At 36.2% G+C, this 19,374-nt stretch overlaps 3 protein-coding genes across 8 annotated transcripts in view; 2 read left to right on the forward strand and 1 right to left on the reverse strand.

Moving 5' to 3' along the window:
• Window positions 1-827: 827 nt before the first annotated feature.
• On the reverse strand, window positions 828-5,288 carry mphosph10 (M-phase phosphoprotein 10 (U3 small nucleolar ribonucleoprotein)). The gene is made up of 11 exons (XM_059530083.1): window positions 5,132-5,288; window positions 4,143-4,836; window positions 3,768-3,949; window positions 3,517-3,679; window positions 3,165-3,306; window positions 3,013-3,080; window positions 2,639-2,776; window positions 1,903-2,013; window positions 1,580-1,687; window positions 1,192-1,425; window positions 828-1,083 (listed from the first exon to the last, which is right to left on the reverse strand). Exons 1-11 carry the CDS (start codon window positions 5,212-5,214, stop codon window positions 931-933), a joined length of 2,076 nt encoding a protein of 691 aa, XP_059386066.1. The 5' UTR covers window positions 5,215-5,288; the 3' UTR covers window positions 828-930.
• Window positions 5,289-5,346: 58 nt separating this feature from the next.
• Window positions 5,347-7,246, forward strand: mcee (methylmalonyl CoA epimerase). Of its 2 annotated transcripts, none has more exons than XM_059530088.1 (3): window positions 5,347-5,524; window positions 5,732-6,078; window positions 6,536-7,246. In XM_059530088.1, the coding sequence occupies exons 1-3, from the start codon at window positions 5,485-5,487 to the stop codon at window positions 6,686-6,688; spliced, it is 540 nt and encodes a 179-aa protein (XP_059386071.1). In that variant the 5' UTR covers window positions 5,347-5,484; the 3' UTR covers window positions 6,689-7,246. The 2 variants fall into 2 exon arrangements, with proteins under 2 accessions (XP_059386071.1, XP_059386072.1); XM_059530089.1 differs by having other exon boundaries at window positions 5,738-6,078.
• A 1,306-nt stretch (window positions 7,247-8,552) lies between these two features.
• Window positions 8,553-19,374, forward strand: part of apba2b (amyloid beta (A4) precursor protein-binding, family A, member 2b) — a 93,111-nt gene continuing 82,289 nt past the window's right edge. For 3 of the 5 annotated variants that reach the window (XM_059530074.1, XM_059530077.1, XM_059530082.1), the window contains exon 1: window positions 8,554-8,703. The gene's annotated coding sequence lies outside the window, so the exon portion shown is untranslated. Of the gene's footprint in view, window positions 8,704-19,374 lie in introns of all 5 variants that reach the window. The other 2 variants (XM_059530076.1, XM_059530078.1) reach the window with 2 other exon arrangements.

Below are 19,374 nucleotides of genomic sequence, written 5' to 3' on the forward strand. Positions count from 1 at the left end.
AGAAAGGAAACATTACAGAGCACAACAGGAATGCCCTCTTCTGTCCACTTATCGCTATGACTAATGGAACATTTATTCATTTAGAAAACACTATTAGAAAACATAATTCACGAAATGTTAATGAATAAATATATAACTTGTATTTCTTTTTTTTTATTGGATTCATTTATTGGATGTTACATTAGCCCCCAAAAGTATTTTATACACAAGAAATAATAAAATCATTAAAATACTTAATAATACACTTTATGCATCATGTATCACAAATTGTATATCCCAAATTCAAAACCAGTAACATTTATTTGAAAGAAGTATAGCAAAGACATACTTTTGACATACCTGACATAGCCCCAAATTAAGCTTGTTAGGTTTTAATATATGAAGATATATTTTAAAAAAATACATTTTGCACACTTTCTAGTTGGCAAACATTGTGGAAAATGTAAATTTGTTACTGTGACAGGAACTGACTTCATAGATCCATGAAAACAGTTAAAAAAAACAATCAAAAAAGTGGCTCTACCAATGCCAGATGTTTTGATATTTTACATGTAATGCAATAAAACTGGCATTTTAATGTCTGACTTCGGTGTTTTAAGTACTTTTTATGGTTACTATACTGACAGTATACTGTGTACTGGTGATTTTAATAAAAGACTGATTTATTAATATATCACTCACGGTTCTCTGTGAGGTGATCTGTAAAAGAGCTTTCTATCTGTCCATAAGCAATATTTATAGTAAGAGTGAACAATATTTTTATTGTTTAAAGAATTAATAGTGAGACTTAGTTTGATATAGTCCAAAAATATAGAGAGACTCAAATCTACAGGAAAAAGCCATCTGTATTTTAATAAACAATGACAGAATGCAAAAATTAGATTTCTTAAAACTAACAACTGTACATATTGCTTTTGACACAAGTCAACATTACAACTTGAGCTTGCTAACAGAAATCTCTTTTTGTTTCTTCTTCTTCTTTGCTGTCTGGTCCTTTGAGCCCTTGATTTGGCTCTTGACTCGGTCTTGTAACTGGGAGAAGAAGGCTTGAGAGGAACGCAGGGCCTTATCCATGCCATCATTCTGTCAGAATGTACAGGAGGAAGAAAGAAAAAAAAACGTTATACACCTAAACAAAACCACAGTAACTTAATTAGATTCATTAATGCTGCACTTGACTTCGTTACTGACCGTGAGTATTTTGGCTTTTCCTCCTTTAGTAAGTTTCTTGAGAGCCTGTTCAACCTCCGCTTTACTCTTCTTCGTCTTGTCTCCTCCTCCTTTCATCACCTCTTTGACTTTCTGTCTCTTCTCCCGCTCTTGAATCTTCAGGCGCTTCAGTTTCTTCTTCTTGCGTCTCTCTCGTTTCTTATCTGTAGTGGTTTTCTCTGTGTCTCCGAGTATGTCTCCTGCCTTATTCTTCTCCTGAGATAAGGAAAATAAATGCATCGACATCTCATTAAGATCCTGAGATCTAACTTGTGTAAATGTTTCACTCAGAAACTACAAAGCAGGTTCTTTCCTAAACACTTAAGAGTGAGGTTTCCTGATAAACTTGATGTGAGCAGGCCACACAAACCTTAATCTCCTCTGGAGCCAGAAGTGTGGCGTCACTGGCGTTGACTGGAGCCACTTCCTCCATAGTTATAGAAGGCAAGTTGGAAACCACTTTCACTTCAGGAATATGCTAAACAGAGAAAGAACAGGAATCCATTTCACGTGTTTAGACCAATATATCTCAATGTTCGCAGATTTACATCAGCTGTTTCAATGAACAGCTAAATTGAACGTTTTTTGAACATTTCTATAGGCACAGAGCTGGAAATCAGTTTTGTTTGTTTTTCACGTCACATGCAGGAATACACTACAGCTGGCTCAAGCCACAAGGACAATTTTACTCACTGGTTTTGGCGTGAAGTGGAAGTTTGATAGCGCATCCAGTTTAAGGAAGAGTGTGTCCATGAGTTTCTGGATTTCTACATGCGCTGGGTTCTCTTCCTCTTCCTTCTTTTCCTGAATCCCACAAAAACACAATATAATAGAATACATTAGTTAAAAGGTCAGTTTTTTTTCTTGTGAAGAAATTCATACTACTTCCAGAAAGATGTATTCATTTGATCAAAAGTGTCAGGGAAACCATTTATAATGTACAAAAAGGTTTCTAATTCAAATAAATGCATCAAAATTCATCAAAGGGTCCTTAAAAAAAAAAAAATTATATATATATATATATATATATATATATATTTTTCCACAACAATATTTTTCAACATTGATAAGAAATATTCCTTGATCACCAAATCAGCATAACTTCTGAAGGATCATGTGATGCTGAACACTGGAGTGATGGATATTGAAAAGTCAGTTTTGCCATCATAGGAATAAATGACATTTTCAACCAAATTTAAAATGGTTCTCCTCAATTTTAAATCGTAGATTGAATAAATGCAGCCTTGGTAAATATCAGAGAATTATTTCAAAAAAGTATCTTAATCATTCCAAACTTTTGAATGGTTACGTATGTAACTCACATTTTTATATACATTGAACACAACTGTCGACTTCATTCAAATTATAACCTAAAATGTTTTTATAAGTGTTCATAAGAATGAGCAGGAAGTGAAATGTGAGGACTCACCTGTGTCTGTTTGATATACTCCTGCTCATAAACCTCAGCCAGACTCAGTTTGCTCTTCTCGTGGTCCAGAGTGAGTCTCTTCTTATATTCAAACACTTCCTCTTTAGGCTTCTCCTTCCTCACCACATCATCCCACACCTGAAGCACAACCATAAAGCCATAAGAAAGTGAAGTACACTGGGTCATATTTATGAAACAAGTGGACAATCATTCAAAAAAACATTCCGAAGTAAACTCTGGTATTCAATCCAATGGACAATTTGCATAAAATCTGAATTAAGAAATGATTTAGATCCACTTCACTTGACTTTATCTCTTGACGGCATCAAACTAGAACATGAACATTAAACACAGACCATGAGGTTTAAACCAACCTGATCTTTGATTCTCTGTTTGATGATATCCTCAAGCTGTAAGGTAGTTTCTTCTGTGATGGCTGGAGCTGTGGAGGAGAGAAACCAAGTAATGAACAAACCTATATGAGGCATTAAGTGTTCTGCTGTGACGATCAGCATGAAGCTCTCACCCATCCTAGAGGCCTGGTCAAACGCTATATCCTCTTCCAGCATGCTGTTCTCCGGTCGAGTCTGAGCGCTCACCTCTCCTGTCAGCTGCCACGGCTTCTCGGACAATGCAGCGGTCTCCAGTTCTTCAATCTTTTGTGCCATCTGTTTAAATTCATATCAAAGCAGGCTTAGTATTGTCGACTGACACTTAAAAAACAATGTTAACTGAAATAAAGCTGAAATGAAGCACACATAACACATGAAAAACTAAATGTTGAAGCACTAAAGTGACTAACTGAACTGAAATAATTAAAGATGCAGATTCTGATTAAATACTTTTTTTAGTTAAAGACACCAAGTACAGAGACAAACCTTTTCCTGTCTCTTTTCAAAGGATGACTTGGACTCAGGTTTAGGCATGTTTTTGGCTTTTCCACCTAGAATATCTTCCACATCCTCTCCCTCACTGTCATTATCATCATCATCAGGGAGGTCAAAGGTCACCTTGCGTAAAGCATTTCTTGCTGTGTCATCCCTAAATTAAGATGAGAAATGCATTAGATCTCTAAAAAGAAAATGCTGTAGCATTGTATTCTGTTAAAACAGGTATCCTCATGACTTACTCATTCATATCAAAATCCTCCTCATTCATATCATCTTCATCCTCCTCTTCCTCCTCCTCCTCCAGCTCATTGTCATCATCTTCTCCCTCATAATCATCATTAGATTCTGGATCCATCTTTTCAGGCTCTGCATCTACTGAAGCAAAGAAATCTTTGTATTTCATATCTCTGGAGCTTTTCTTCTGTAAAACAAAAGACATTGAGTTTCATGAGATGAGAATACATTTTTGATTTCGACACTTCTGTGTTACACAATCCTTTTACATGCATCTATATTAGACCCATAGTTTTACACCCTGGTGTCCATAAAGCTCATGCAACAAATGAAAATATCTGCAAAAACAAATAAATAAAGGCTCAGGAAAAGTCCATTACCTTTTTCTGTTTTGTGAGCGCTACAGGTTTATCAAAGCTGAGTTCCTCGTCATCATCAGATGGCAAATTCTGAAAGTAGTCGATGTCCCCCTCTAAGCTCTCGTTTCCTTCTCTTCGATCCATGTCATCCAAAAAAGCTTCCATTTCTGATAGTTTAAAAAACCTGTCATCTACTTCGGATTGAGTCCTATGAGATCTTGACTTTGATAATTTGGCAGCAGATTGTTTCTGTTTGTTTTTTTCTTCAAATTTATCTACATCAAAGTCCAAATCTGAGTCTTCACCAGAGAAGTCATCATCCTCGTTGCTTGCAGATGGCTTCAACCTCTGTTTAAATTCCTCCTCTTTGTCCTTATCATCATCATCTTCCTCTGCACTCTCTTCTTCTAAACTATTAGCAATTTCGCTATTATCAACATCTTCTTCTTCTTCTTCCTCCTCCTCCTCCTCCTCTGTATCTTTAAAAAATGTTATAGTGTCATCTGTGACCGCTTGTTCAACTGCCTGCTCAAAATGTGTCAGTAATGCATCGTTCTGAAGCTCCAGCTCCTGCCAGATCTGCTCCTCGTCAAAGTTTTCGATGACCAGCTGCTCCAGTGGGCTTCCTTTGCAGTCTGCAGGCTCGTGGGCTTTATGCAGATCATAAAGAGTCTTGGTAAGTGATTTGAAGTCTCTTGCCAGAGCATCCTGGACACTGAATAAAGGTCAAAAATATACAAAGAGAAACGTTACCATTTTTAAACACAATTATTTGTAATATTATATGACAATTTGCATATATTAATCATTCATTATATTTAGTTAGGTTTTATAAATAAAACATCCAAAGAAATCAACATGAGAGAAATGTATATCATATATATTACATTAGTAACCACCACAGCGTTAGACTTGTGCACGTGTGGCCCGATACGCGTTTAAGCTCGTATAACGTTAGAAATTAACAATCCATTCAGCAAAACAGTTTAATAATTTAACGTGTATCAAACCTGAGAAATAGCTCGGGGTGTGCTGTGTCGCTGTTTAGTAACTGTAAGCAACTCTCCAGCGTGCTGCCATCACCGCTCGCCATCTCTGCGCTCACGTGGGTTTCTCTCTGGCTGCGTAACGCCACGCTTTGTAAATACAACCCCCGGAAACAAAATGCGCTGTTGTTGCGTTCCACATAGAATGTTCCATAACCGCGGAGTTTCTTAATATAGCGATTTAGTGGTTTTTGGTCTAACGTAATTCTTTTTTTAAACTTTCAATATTATGATTTTTTATATGGGTAAATTATGCGTCTATTGCCATAACTGAACACGTGGTTCGTGCTGTTTAAATAAAGTTTTGTTTCTTTCAGATGACCGAAAAGATGGCTTCCTCTTTACTGAAGGTTGCAGGTAAACTGTAGTAAATCGATATTGTTTTAGTGTCTCTGTTTTTCCTTTAAATGTTAGCAACATTTACAGCTGCTTTATTTTAACTGGATACGTCACACTTGTCTCTTTCGTACTGTTTGATAGCTGTTGTTAATAAAATCCACCTATAGATTAATTTAGTTCCATATTTAATGAATCCACACTGCTGCAGTCTCATCTCTCTTGTAGTTACAGGTTTCTCGAGGTGTGCGTGGCACACTTTACCCTCAGTGAGGGCAGTGTCTCTGACTGTACCGGTGGGTCAAGGTGTCCCTCAGTCATTGTGGAAGTTAGGCAGACTGAATCATGTGGCCATCGCAGTGCCAGACCTGGAGAAAGCCACAGCGCTGTACCGTGATGTGCTGGGGGCTCGAGTGAGCTCCACTGTGCCTCTCCCTGAGCACGGGGTGTACACTGTGTTTGTGGAACTGGGGAACACAAAATTAGAGCTTCTGCACCCTCTGGGAGAGGAAAGTCCTATTGCAGGATTCCTGCAGAAGAACAAAGCTGGAGGGATGCATCATATCTGTATCGAGGTAAATACAAAATTAGGTTCGATCAGTGCTACGTAGTTCTCAACCATTTGAAACTAAAGGCCCCTTATTGTCCGACATAATATTCAAAGCCCTCCTATATTGGCTAAGATGTTTAGTATTTCTGCGCTGCCTTTTTTAATCTTTTCATTTTTATTAATTAAACAACATTTGATGATTCTGATTAAAAAAATTGTTTTTGAAAAATTGAAAATTACATACTAGGATACAGTATGAAATATTATTTTATTTGTTAATTCTAGCTTTTTGAATATTCCAATTTACAAATAACATTAAATGGGATAATAATAATACTAATAGTAAAGAAAAATAATGAAAATTCATAAATTAGATTTCTTGTGAATCAATCTGAAGTGAAGTGTCTTCACACTAAATATTGAACTTGTTTCACAGTTAAGTGTCAGTATCCATAATTTATGTGTTGCTTGTTCAATTGCAGGTGGATGATATCAATGCTGCAATAGTTGATCTGAAGGAAAAGAAAATCCGACTGCTCTCCCCAGAGCCACGGATAGGAGCTCATGGCAAACCTGTGATGTTCCTCCACCCGAAAGACTGTGATGGGGTTCTTGTGGAGATAGAACAAGCCTAGCTATCACACATCAGATTGTTGTCTAGTAAACAGAGACACTTTGATTAGGCTGTTCATTTTTGACACTTAAGCTATCGTGATCACTGCAAGAAGAATTGTACGATTCCACTTGTTCCATCAATTTTCAATCTGTTATGGTGTGCTTTATATTATTGGCATTTGTCTTTTTTTCTTTTTTTTCTGAAGTAAAGGTTTTGTTTAGTGACCTAATAAATGATTAAGTTCGTTTGATAATTTGACCCTTAACAAACTCACACATTCAAAATGTGCACAAAGTTTGTAAATCTTTTTCAATTCTATTCTTTTCGTTTTAATATTTGTGGGGTACACTAGATATTTTTCTTTTTTTTTAAATGATGATTACGCCAACAGAAGCCAAGATAAGCTCAATTAAATGGATGTTTTAAATGCTATGATGAAATGTTAGATACATTTTGCTATGTTTATGAATGTGAATTGAAATCCACGCAAGCCTCTCATCTGACTCTCAGTGGAATAGACAGATTGAAGCTTTCTTTTTTTTTTTGGCTGACAACCATTAGTCAACCCTCCGCCAAATAGATAGTTATTTTTTGTTCTTACTCCTTAAATCTTTTTTTTTAGAGTGAGAGAGCGATAACTAGAGGAGTGAGATTAGGAGCTGATGTTTGTGGGCTTTCTCACTGTTTGGTCTCCAAGGTCTTGTTTGAATTTTCCTGCTTCAGCACCGTTAGAATAAAGGGGTCTTTTCTGCCGTTTGCCGACACTTCAATTTATTTGGCAGTCTGAAAAGGAACAGAAATCTTTCCAGAGAAATTCACACACTGCCTGTAAAAAAATTCCTTTTGAATGACTTCCCATTTTTCCCATGCTACATTTTGGCTTTTATGCACAGGAGTCAAAAATAACTTATTAATAAAGCTATATTACATGTTGCTCTGAATCAAATGTGGAGAAAATAAGCACCACATAAATCTGATGCTAGATTAAATGTTTTCAGGGGAAGGATATCTTCAATGGGGCGAATCGCACTTCCATGATATTCTTCTGTATGAGCTTTTTGTAGAAATCATAGTGTGAAAACATCTGCCTGGATTAATCGTGAAACAAGACTAGCTGCATGGTAATTGTTTTCAGTATCCCAAAGGCATCTCATCCTAATTTCACGTATTTAAACCACATGTCCAGTTTTATCTGGGACACTGGAAGCTGTGTATTGCCTTAATCTTGAGAAACGCCATCTTCATGTTGTCTGGCCCAGAACACCATCTGCAAGAGAAGGGAATTGAGTATCACATACTTTCTGTTCTAATGTAGGCTAGTATTGATTATATTCTCATATTATTTTTTATTGTCCTATGACATCAGCTAATGTGTTCTCATTTGCATGTACGACCTAACATGTAACAACTAGCATGTACACCCAACAGCACCAGGAAGAAAAGATTATACGTTTCCTGGAAACGGCGAAAATCTCTCTTATGTAAAATGTGGAGAATCTGATCGTACAATGAGATGATGCTTAATTTGAGCGAAATCATCCTTCAAAACAAGACCAGAAAGAACTGGATTTGTGTAAATGACATCACGAGGGTAGTGGATTGGTAAACATTTGTATGGATACTAATTACTAATGATAACTAATAATGATTGATGACATATTAAACATCAATGACTGTTGTTAGTATGAAAGCTAAAGAATAACGCTTAGATCCGCGCGCGTTCAATGCTTAACTTTGTTAGTTTGGTGATCAAGACTTGATTGAAAGTAAATTTAAATGATAGCAACATTTTAAGGTCATTTCCTCACACAATGAAAGCTACACGCTCTCTCTCTCTCTCTCTCTGTGTGTCTCGGGTGGGGTTTGTGTTTGTGGTGATTGAGCGCCGCGCTGCAGTGGAGCGCCCCCTGCTGTTCTTCAGGCTTCTGTTCTCCTTAGTCTCCGGGATGCTGTGTCGATGCGGTTCCCACTCTCTATATCGCTGAAAACACAGGACTTCTATACGTGAACATTACAACATCAAAGGTTATGCAGGTAGGCTGGTTTACAGTGTTATGGTTTCCCCTATCTGAATGTTTAGTGTCGCGTGTTGATGCGGAATGAAGTGATGCGCTCGTGAAGGAGACGGCAGGATTTAATTCTCTCAGTGCAACATCAAACCCGCTACTGCGAGCACGTAGATGATGACAGTCCTCCTCCTCGGCCGTCTTTCAACTATTAAAATCGTTGTTACAGTACAGTCAAAGAGATTGTGCAATTATGCAAATCGAAGGGTTTTCGGTTTGTTCCTTTCATTTTTGTGTGCAACTCCTTTTCTTTTGAGAGCTTCTTTGGTGTGCCTGTGTTCACTTTCTCATTAAGATCCACGGCTGAAAATGTCATGACGAAAACGTGGAAAGTCTTCAAAAAAGTTGGTGAAAATATGTCGCACTGTAAAATAGTCCCAGTTATATTGCTTTATCAAGTTAAATCTCCATAAATTCAAATATCTATCTATCTATCTATCTATCTATCTATCTATCTATCTATCTATCTATCTATCTATCTATCTATCTATCTATCTATCTATCTATTTGACAAAATATATTTCTTTCAATGTCTTTAATGCTATATTTTATATTTTTAAATGAATAAAACTTGTTACAATTTTAATATATTTTTAAATAATGCATATTAAAATGCTAGTCAATATTCAATATTTAAAAATTGAGTTTGAGTGGTTAAAAGCTTAACAGAAGAGGGTCATGCAAGATTTACACTTTACTTCATACGCCCCTTTATGCTAATTCAAACCTACAATCTTCATGTTCATAGAAATGTCAGCTTATATGGGTAGTCGAGAGATATATCATTGTTTTTAGATATTGTTTTGTTTACAATTACAAGCAGACCTGCTTGGTAGTGAAGTCTGATTAATAAATCTGTTTTTACAGGGAATTTTGCATTCTATCCTGGTATAAATCTTTTAGCGACTGACACATAAAATCATGATTAGATGCTGAGATTCTAATTGTGGAATATCAACATAATTATGTCCTAGTCCTCCGGTTCTGGCTGATTTGTAGAGCTTATCATGATCATGCTAAATCAAGCATCAAATTCAAGCCTCAAGCTGGAAATCAAGCATCATGCTTCTGCTCTAAAAGATGAGCTCCTTTTTGTCCAGAGAACAATAGCCGGTCCACTCCCCTGAACCGATCAATGAAACCACAAGGACTAGAAAATATTGTGCATGCATATTCAAAAAATATGTGGAGTGGCTAAACTAAGAACATAACTAAGAACAAAATAAATACACATCTTCTAGCAATAAATGAACGCTCATGCTATGAGTCTGCTCGTCTTTGTGCGTATAGCACGAAGTAGTTAATATGAAATCTGAAACATAATATAGAGAAGTAGAGATACAGTTTACGAGTGGAAGGGACGAGAGACAGAGAGTCAGACTGAGTGTGAAGGAGAGACTGTGAGTGCTCATAAAGGTGCATAATTCCCGAGTGTGATCCCAGTTGGTGGTTCCGTCTCCACAACAGTCTCCTGCCGCGCTCTTGTCCAGGCAACCTGCTCCCACACACACACACACACACACACACACACACTCTCTGCCCCACCCCTCTTTTCATATCCCTTATAGTTACGCTTCTGTGCTGAAGGACAAACACTGTTTGCAAGAGCATGCTGAGATGATATTTATGCACCAGTAGGACATTTATAAATTGATCTCTTGCGGGAATTGGATAGAAACATAGATGGAAGGAAAAGCCTGGGTGAGGTTACTCACTTTTAGCAAACTAAATATTTAGTGGATAATCACAAAAATATACTGAAATGTAGTTTTCTTTCAAATTTTCAGGAGATTTTGAACTGTTTTGAAGGATAAATACAGTTGTGCAGTAGTGGTGAGATGTAGAGGGTGCGGGCAGGCGTTTTTTATAGTGTTACTAATGTGGATGTAAGCAGTTTTGGCCCAAAGCTGCTGTCTGGTTTAGCACTCGCTCTGATATATATGATCCTGTTGCCTTTGTGTGTGTGCACGTGTGTGTTTGTGTGATAACCTCTGGCAATGTGCCAGGGAAGAGAAGGACAAGGGTCAGAGAAGCATGCCCAATTTAAAATCTACTGCTCACTAAATATATACAGAAATGCTGATGTGCAGTTAGCAGTCTACAGCCCAGACAAGTGCAGAAAGGATACTTGTCTTCCAGTCCCATTCAAAAGTTTGGGGTCAGTGAGATTTAAAAAAAATGTTTTTGAAATAATCTCTTATTGCTCACCAAGGGTGCATTCATTTGAAATACAGAAAAAAACTGTGCTATCGTGAAACATTATTATAATTAAAACATGCATTTTGATCAGTTTAATGCATTCTTGCTAAATGAAGTAATTTCTTAACATTTTCTTAAAAAGTAAATAATTAATATCATAGAAATTTGACTGCCCACTGATGAAAATGTGGCTTTTTGTTCAACTTTAGAAAATGCTCTGCAGGACTTACAAAATATAAAAAATATTTCACCCACATGTACACTACTGTTAACGATCTTAACTATCTGTCCAGGATATGTGGTATCTCAAGCAGAATTTGTATTTCTTAGTACTATACTTCACGGACCAGAAGCTGTGTTTTCATGGTTTTGTCAGATATTGAGTTCTTTGAGCTCTTTTTAAATATGAAAATGTATTGTGATACATGACATTCAGAAATAAACATGATTTGCATTAGAATCTCCCTAAAAGTCACTGATTGTGAAGTGCCTCTTATCCTGGTATTTAAATGTTTTCGTTGTTCTTTTTAGTTTTTCGTTTCATATACTTGAGCATGTTCACACTAAAAGGCTTGATCGTTTAGAGTTTATATCAGAGATGCCATCTTCTATCGGCTCTTACACCACACAGTGCAGTGAAATAAAACAGAGGTGCCTTATTGGACACAGGTCCTATAATTCATTGCTTATGTGTCTTTTGATCAGACTGGAGAGTGATTAATATTGATAGCATAACTCAGCGACTCTGACTAGATGTGAATGAGTCGTCTGCTACCTTGATGTTTACTTCTGAAACAATCGAGTAGCCAAGCATGGTGACTTGCTAGATATTTTAAAAGCACATTCAAGCATCTGGTACTCGCAATAAATGAAAGCGGCTTTTTTAGCATACTATCAGCCCAGTATGATGTGAGAGGAGCTTTTGTGTTTGTGTCTTTTGCTTCCCTTATCATCTTTCCTTTTCGTACATAAATGGACATTTGCATTTTTGGGAAGCCGTCCACATTTAGATTGAATTCTTTTATCCATTTAGCGCTTTCATCCTCTTGTTTTTCATTTAAAAAGAGAATATTGTGAACTCAAGTGCGACGTGAGAAAGGTCTGTAGCCATTTTTTTTACTCGTTGGCTAAAGTTTATCTGACTCAAGATTATGAAACAATGTTGTTCTTGATCTTTTCATTCATTATTGAGTCAGTGTGTTCTTTGAAGAGCTAATTATTTTATGCCTCTGGCTATGTGTATCCTGCCCTCATATCTGATGTAATATCTGTCATATCGCTTTAAATAAGTAAGTATGTCGTGCACGGACTTCTGTACTAGGTTTTTCGACTATGTGAGAAGTTGCTTTTTTTGTACTGGTGACTCACAGCTTGGTGAATCACTCGCTGTATAATACTCAATTGAATTTTGGCATTTTGAATTTTGCACCCTGCATCTCTATATTTGATGAGTAGCAAGGCCGTTCCTTTTAAGATTTAGTCAAGTCAGTTTTATTTGTATAGTGCAGTGTTTTAGAGGCTTTTTCAGTCCAAGGACCCTGAGTGTGACTTTGCTGCAAAAATACAAGTATAAGAGTTTTGTGTCTTAAAATGGTCATGATATGAAAGTTTCCCAAATGCATCTTAATGTTCTTACTGTGAACAATTCAATAATTTGTTAATAATAATAAGACTTCTCCAATTATTTAGTCTGCATAAACTCTTTTTTAATGTCGACTGCAAGCTCAAATTTATATTTTTATATATTTTATATTTTAAGGGTACATGTGTGATAACCAGTTATAATTTTTACAGTATCTGTATTGCATTGTTAGGTGTACAGATGAACAGAGTCGCATTTGTGCACGTTACATATTTACATACACATTTTTTTTTAAGAGGTTAATAGAACATTAGGTTCGTAAATATATCTTTAGTTGATGTTACCCTAATATTGCATTTTTGCATATTTTTATTAATTCATTAATTAATTTAGCTATTGTGTCTTAAAATAACTTTGAGAGGAACCAGAGATCGCGAATAGCAGTACTCCTCTGGCAAATATGTTCATTCAAATGTCCATTTCTGATAATATTTCTAGGTGATAAAAAAAAACCCTACTTTCTTGTAGTATTGTCTGACCCCTGACCCTTCTGTGTAATTTGGTACAATCACTTTCAGTCACCTGTGTCTCTCCAGTCTTTTGGTGTGTGTTAGTGTGTATCAGGCAGCTGTGTTGAAAATGCAGAATGACTCATGTACAGTACCACAACCAGAAGAGCTCTGCCTTTCTACTGCTTTTTGTGTATCTGTCAATACATGTCTTGATCAACAGAAATGGGAATAAACAAATCATTCTTTTTAAGCTGGGATAAGGTATAACAGAGTATGGCATGTGCAGTGTTGTGAGTGTCTTGTGCTCTTGACCTGTTCTCTGTTGAGGGATGATGGTCTGTTATTATTTGTGATGGGTCATTTGGGCTTGTCTGCAGTCTGAAGGTCATGGAGGCTGGTCCTTGCTGGGGCCAACGGCACCTTAAATCTCTGCAGTGTCTGTTTTCAGCTATTCATATACCGAGGGCTGACTCATCGACAGAATAAATGCGTGTAGCTGTAGAGTCAGATCGAAGATTTATATTTATGTAAGCTTAACTTCCCTCCCACATTGAGAGTAGCACCTACAGATCGTCCTTGGAGTCTTTTCCAGCTCGACGAGTGGCAAAGTCTTGCCTGTAAAACACAACGGGTGAAAGTAATACGTCCAGAACAGGTATAGCTCTGTGAAAGGGTGATACATCTTTTCTCCTTTAGCTGCTGCACAGTTAGCCTCGCGCCATTTCAGATCCATGTACATTAGCATTTAAATGAGCTAACTTGATTTTACCCAGTTCAGGCTCCATTGTCTCCATTTGAATGAGTCCACACTCAGCGGACTGAAAGGAATGAGATCAGACGATCCATTCACTCTTGCTCTCAGCAGTCTTTAATAACGTGAAGGATTCACTAACTAATGGGACCACAGGTAAAGAGCGAACAAGCCTCCCTGTTCCAATGACTGTTTTCATCCAGAGCTACCAGGAAAGACCACAATTAGGTCCTATTATCATTCTCAAAATGTGGATTGATGTTTCTGGAAAGGCCTTTGGTTTTGGAACGAAGTTTGTTTTTAGCACATAAACACGACCAAAAAGTTATTACCTATGGCAAACTCTTGATTGTGTTTGCATTAGACTATACAGTTAATGATTTCAGTGTTTATCGCTCTGTTATTTCAGGTATTTTATTTTCATTCATTTTCTCTCCATTGTTAGTTTAAGTTCTAGTTTCAGTTTCTCCAGTTTCTTCAAGTTAATATTCAAGCTGGTATCGTTTAAAGTTGTCTAATAGTGTTCGATTTCACAGCACAGTCTCAAAAAGATGTTTAAACGCTGACGGGTTGGGTAATAAAGGCTTTAGGTTTTATAATATTACACAAATCTAAAACTGAAATTAATTAGGGAGCATTTTTATTTTATTTTAGTTTGTTTTTTAAGTAATGAAAGTGTTTAATTTAGATTAATTTAAAATGATTGTTAAAAAGGCACAACTTTAGTTGAAGAACAGTGGTAAAATAAAATAAAAATGCTACTTATTTAGCTGGTTTATGAGGTATGAAGAACTAAATTTCCCTCCATTCTGTTTGGCAGAACAATAATTATAAAATAGATAAAGCATGAATTACAAATTAAATGCACATCATTTGCTCTTTATTTCTACATCCTGCGCTGGCACTAAAACAGCTTCCTTCTTTGTCAGGTTGTGAAAATATATATGAGAATGAGAAAAAGATATTATATAAAAAGATATCAGTTTTTATTCTGACTTATTCCAAAATCATCTGAATTGTGTATTTTTGGAACTTTCTTGGAAGACCTGAAGGCAATGGATCCATCTGAAAATGAACACTATTGATAACTGGGAGGGAATCAGGTGGCAGGTTTACATTTACATTTAGTCATTTAGCAGATGCTTTTATCTATATCTATATATATATATATATATATATATATATATATATATATATATATATATATATATATATCAATATATATATCAATATATATATATATATATACCAGTCCAAAGTTTTTAAATGGTAAGATTTTTATGTTTTTTAAAGAATTCTCTTCTGCTGACCAAGCCTGCATTTATTTGATCCAAAATACAGCAAAAGCAGTAATAATGTGAAATATTTTAAATTGTAATTTATTCCTGCGATTTCAAAGCTGATTTTTTTAGCATCATTACTCCAGTCACATGATCCTTCAGAAATCAATCAGATATTCTGATTTGCTGCTCAAAAAACATTTATTATTAGGTTGAAAACAGCTGAGTAGATTTTTTTTTTGATGGATAGAAAGTTCAGAAGAACAACATTTATCTGAAATATAATTTTTTTTTTACATTTTAAATGTCTTTATCGTCATTTCTAAACAAATTAAAGTAACCTAATTGCTAAATAAATGTATTAATTTAATTCTAAATTAAGAATTTATACTGACTCCAAGCTTTTGAATGGTATATGTATGATGTTACAAAATCTTTTTATTTCAGATAAATGCTGATCTCTAGATCTTTCTACTGGATCTTTCATACTGGTCAAAATGTTGTGACTTGTAGTGTATGTAGTCTATGTATAACACTCATATCACATCTTGTTTTGGATAAGAATAAAACATCAGATCTGACAATATCTTGTCTTTTTTCATTTAAATCTATCTTTATTTGCATTGGCCCATGCAAACCTCTATGAACACACTTGACTTGGCCAAAAAAATCGCAGGGGATGAATTTACGTTTTATTAAAAAGTGTTTACGTATTCTACACTCATGGCACACACACATTAAGATAAGGTTAGATGTCTGCCTCCATTGCGAGTCCCTATTAAGCACTTCACCGATTGAACTACTCTCTTCTTCTCCTCCTGCCTGGCTCTTTGGCCCGCATCACTCACTGCAGAGCAAGCCTGTTCTTGAAAACCTGCTGGAAAAGCCGACGAGGAAGAAGTGGGAGTGAAGCGATCTTTATATAGACGGAGCAAAATACTTCATTGCTCCATCTATAGCGCATTGTTAATGGATGTTTACACTGTCAATACAGAAGACAAACCAATGGGCCACTGGCTGCTCGCTGTCCCTGGGTGATGGTCGTCATAAAAAAAAATAATAATTATGTCGGCCCACCGGGAAAATGCCCAGTATACCCGATTATAGATAGATAGAAAACAAAAAGATCTGTGAAAGGGATTTTGTGCCTCTTTGGGATGCACAATAAAGTGTTGTTCACTTGTAGAATGCAAGCTTCTAGAGGGCACAAAAGTCTGAAGTAATGAATTTAGGTAAAGGGGTGCAGAGCCAGTGGTGGTTTTGTAGACAATAAGTTATGGTTGATGTGCCTAAATGGATGGTGAAATTTTAATGAAAATATAGGATTGATGGAACCCCAACTTCTGTCTTGACAAGGTTGAGCTGAAGGTGATGGTCCTTCAACCAGAAAAATGTCTGTCAGACAAGCTGAGATGCGAGCAGCTACCTTCGGATCATCAGGGTGGAATGAGAGGTAGAGTTGAGTGTCATCAGTATAGCAGTGGTATGAAAAGCCATGTTTCTGAATGACAGAACCTAGTGAAGCCATGTAGGTTATTGTTCACATGCCAGGTTGTGATTGTTAGTGAATGTGGGCTGATACAGCTCATTTGACTGTACTATTTTCCAATCAGTTTGCTTTGTGTTGAAGGCTAGATTTTAAAATACAAACACCCAAATCTTCCTGGTAAAGAAAAAGCAACATCGACAGCTACTCTGAAGCAGTTATCTTGTCAGAAGTTTTAATGCGTGTTAAGTGTTAAGGTCTCTAGATAGTCTGCAGGTATTGTGGTTTTCTGTCTGCTGTTTTTCCCTCACTGTGCTTCAGTTATATCATTATTAGCACTTAAGCTTTCAGTGTATTCAGTACTAGGCCTGATCATTAGCTAGCCTATTTCTCTGAGAGATCGCATTCTATTAGCATTTAGATGAGGCGGTGATTTCTGACTGCCTCAACATACTGCTGAGCATATTCAGCTGCTGCCAACACTAGTCATTTAGACCTGCGCAAGTGAGTTTACATCTGTGGTATGAAGACTTAATATATATTTATTGTAGTACTAGGTTTTTCAGTCATTAATATAAATAACTGTATGTAGCATGAAACACACATCACATTTTATTTTCGAGTTATGCGTTAATCATTGTGAAATTCTTTCAAAGAAGTCGTGCATCTAAAAAAAGCTTTAGACATTCATGATTGATATTACTATTACAATCTCTAGTATTGCATGAAGTCTGCCTATTTTCCACTGTACATACGTACATTTTTACAGTTTTTCCAACTTAAATTAGTTTTTGTAGTTGTCAGTTTATGTTAAAGGGATACAATAGTTCACCCATAAATGAAATTTATTTGATCATTTATTCACCCTCGTGTCACTCAAAACCTGTATGGCTTTTTGCATCAGTAGAACATTAAAGGTAGACATACTCTCATATGGAATTCAATGGTGATCAAAAACATTCTTCAAAATATCTTCTTTTGTGTTCAACGGAAAGAGGCAGTCTTATAGGACATAGAAGTGAGTAATGTGGAGGACTATCCCTGTATTACTCTGTTCTGATTGGCCAATTGAGTAATTTAGTTACCTAATAGAGTTCTAATCTGGGTAACTGAATCTAGCTTTAGTGGACATCACTTTTAGTATTACAGTATTTTTTTTTCTTAGCAGAATCTTTAAGTCAAAACACAGGTACGAAATATTCAAAGTCAAATCAGTATTTCATGCGTATTGTCTATGAAATTATCATTATCCCTTAAATCATATACACAGTGCAAGTTTCAAAAATGGTCTGATTTTTGCCCAGTAAGAAACAGCATAACTAAGAGTGTGTGAATCATTATAAGAACTCTAGAAGAGGTCTTCTGGGATAATTATATAAGGTAGAAAGAGAATGAAGGATAGAGAAAATGTAGTCTTTGGGTATCACAAATGGAGCAGCTGGTGTGTGTGAGTAAAAGGTTAATTGATTTGATTCAAAAGGGTGTGTGTTCATCAGAGTGTGTGGGTCAGCTTTTACCTGCATGCTGGGAACCAGTCATAGTCCCAAAGAAGAAAATTATTTAATAAACCTATTAAACTTAAAAGTTGATGTAACCAAAATTTTTTTTTCTTTTTTCAGTTACTACAGGCCCTTTACTATTCAGTATGATGAACTCAGAGAATGAGAGCATTATTATTATTATTATTTATGATCTTGTGATATTTAGAGGGTATCTCTTTGTCTTGGTAATCCACTCAGTTTCCAAATGCATCCATCTAGTGTTGAGGATATTTTGATATTTTAATAAGAGAGCAGACATTTACTGCTATTTCTTTAAAAGTTTTCTGATACATTTGTATCTTTTGATTCATTTGGAATCAGTACTGAAAAAAACAATGAGTTTTTTGGGGCTCATATCATTAGACGGAGAGACGATGTGGAGATGGTAACACCCGGATTCAAGAGATTTCTGAGAGTTAGTCATCTGTGGAAAGCTAAATCCTTTTTTATATTCTGACATTAGCTCAAGAATGAGGCACACACACTCAGCTTGACAGATCATGGATGATCTTTACGGCGGAGCTGTCGTTTATTCAGGGAAAATATGTGGATCTGAGAGATTGCTCTCACTAATGGACCTCAAAATGGATTTATTGTAGTTGCACAAAAGGTGGAGGATCCCAACACATCCATACCGGGATAAATTGGGGACAGATTCTCTCCACACATACATTCATTTAAGGATAGCAGGTGCTTAAGATTCTTTTCTGTCAATAATCCTTACAAGCACATAGCATTTTTACAGCGAGGCCTGTCCTTGATCAGACGACATGGATCATTAATACCTGGCATATATTTGATGCTCTAAAGCCTTTGGGAATAAATGAATAGCAATTGCAATGCCTACTGACAGGTCTGTGTCTACTGTGTAGATGTAATTGCTTTAACAACACATGTGCTGCTCTGCAGGAATGTTTCAGGCCTTGATCCCTACTTTTCATCATTGGTATAAAAGCTTGAATAAAGCAGGTGTAAATAGATGAACCACAGAGGGTTTAGTCATATTCTTGTTCTGGTTTTGGCAACTTTGCTGGTTGAAGTAGGACATTAAAAGGAGCCATTCTAAAGTTAACAGATAATGACTTTTAAATCATTACCACAGTTCTTGTGTCAGCACTTGCAAAAGACTGCATGGCCTGTTATTCACCCTTGGTTTAGTGCTAATCAAATTCAGACTTTATTAGATCGTTTCTAACCTTCATACCGGATGTGACTGACAGTAGGGTTTCATTTCAAGACAAATGTAATGCTATATAAGATGCAAAAACCTCTGAGTTTTTTTTCTTCT

Source organism: Carassius carassius, chromosome 3, assembly GCF_963082965.1.
Source record: "Carassius carassius chromosome 3, fCarCar2.1, whole genome shotgun sequence".
NCBI classification, from domain to species: Eukaryota; Metazoa; Chordata; class Actinopteri; order Cypriniformes; family Cyprinidae; genus Carassius; species Carassius carassius.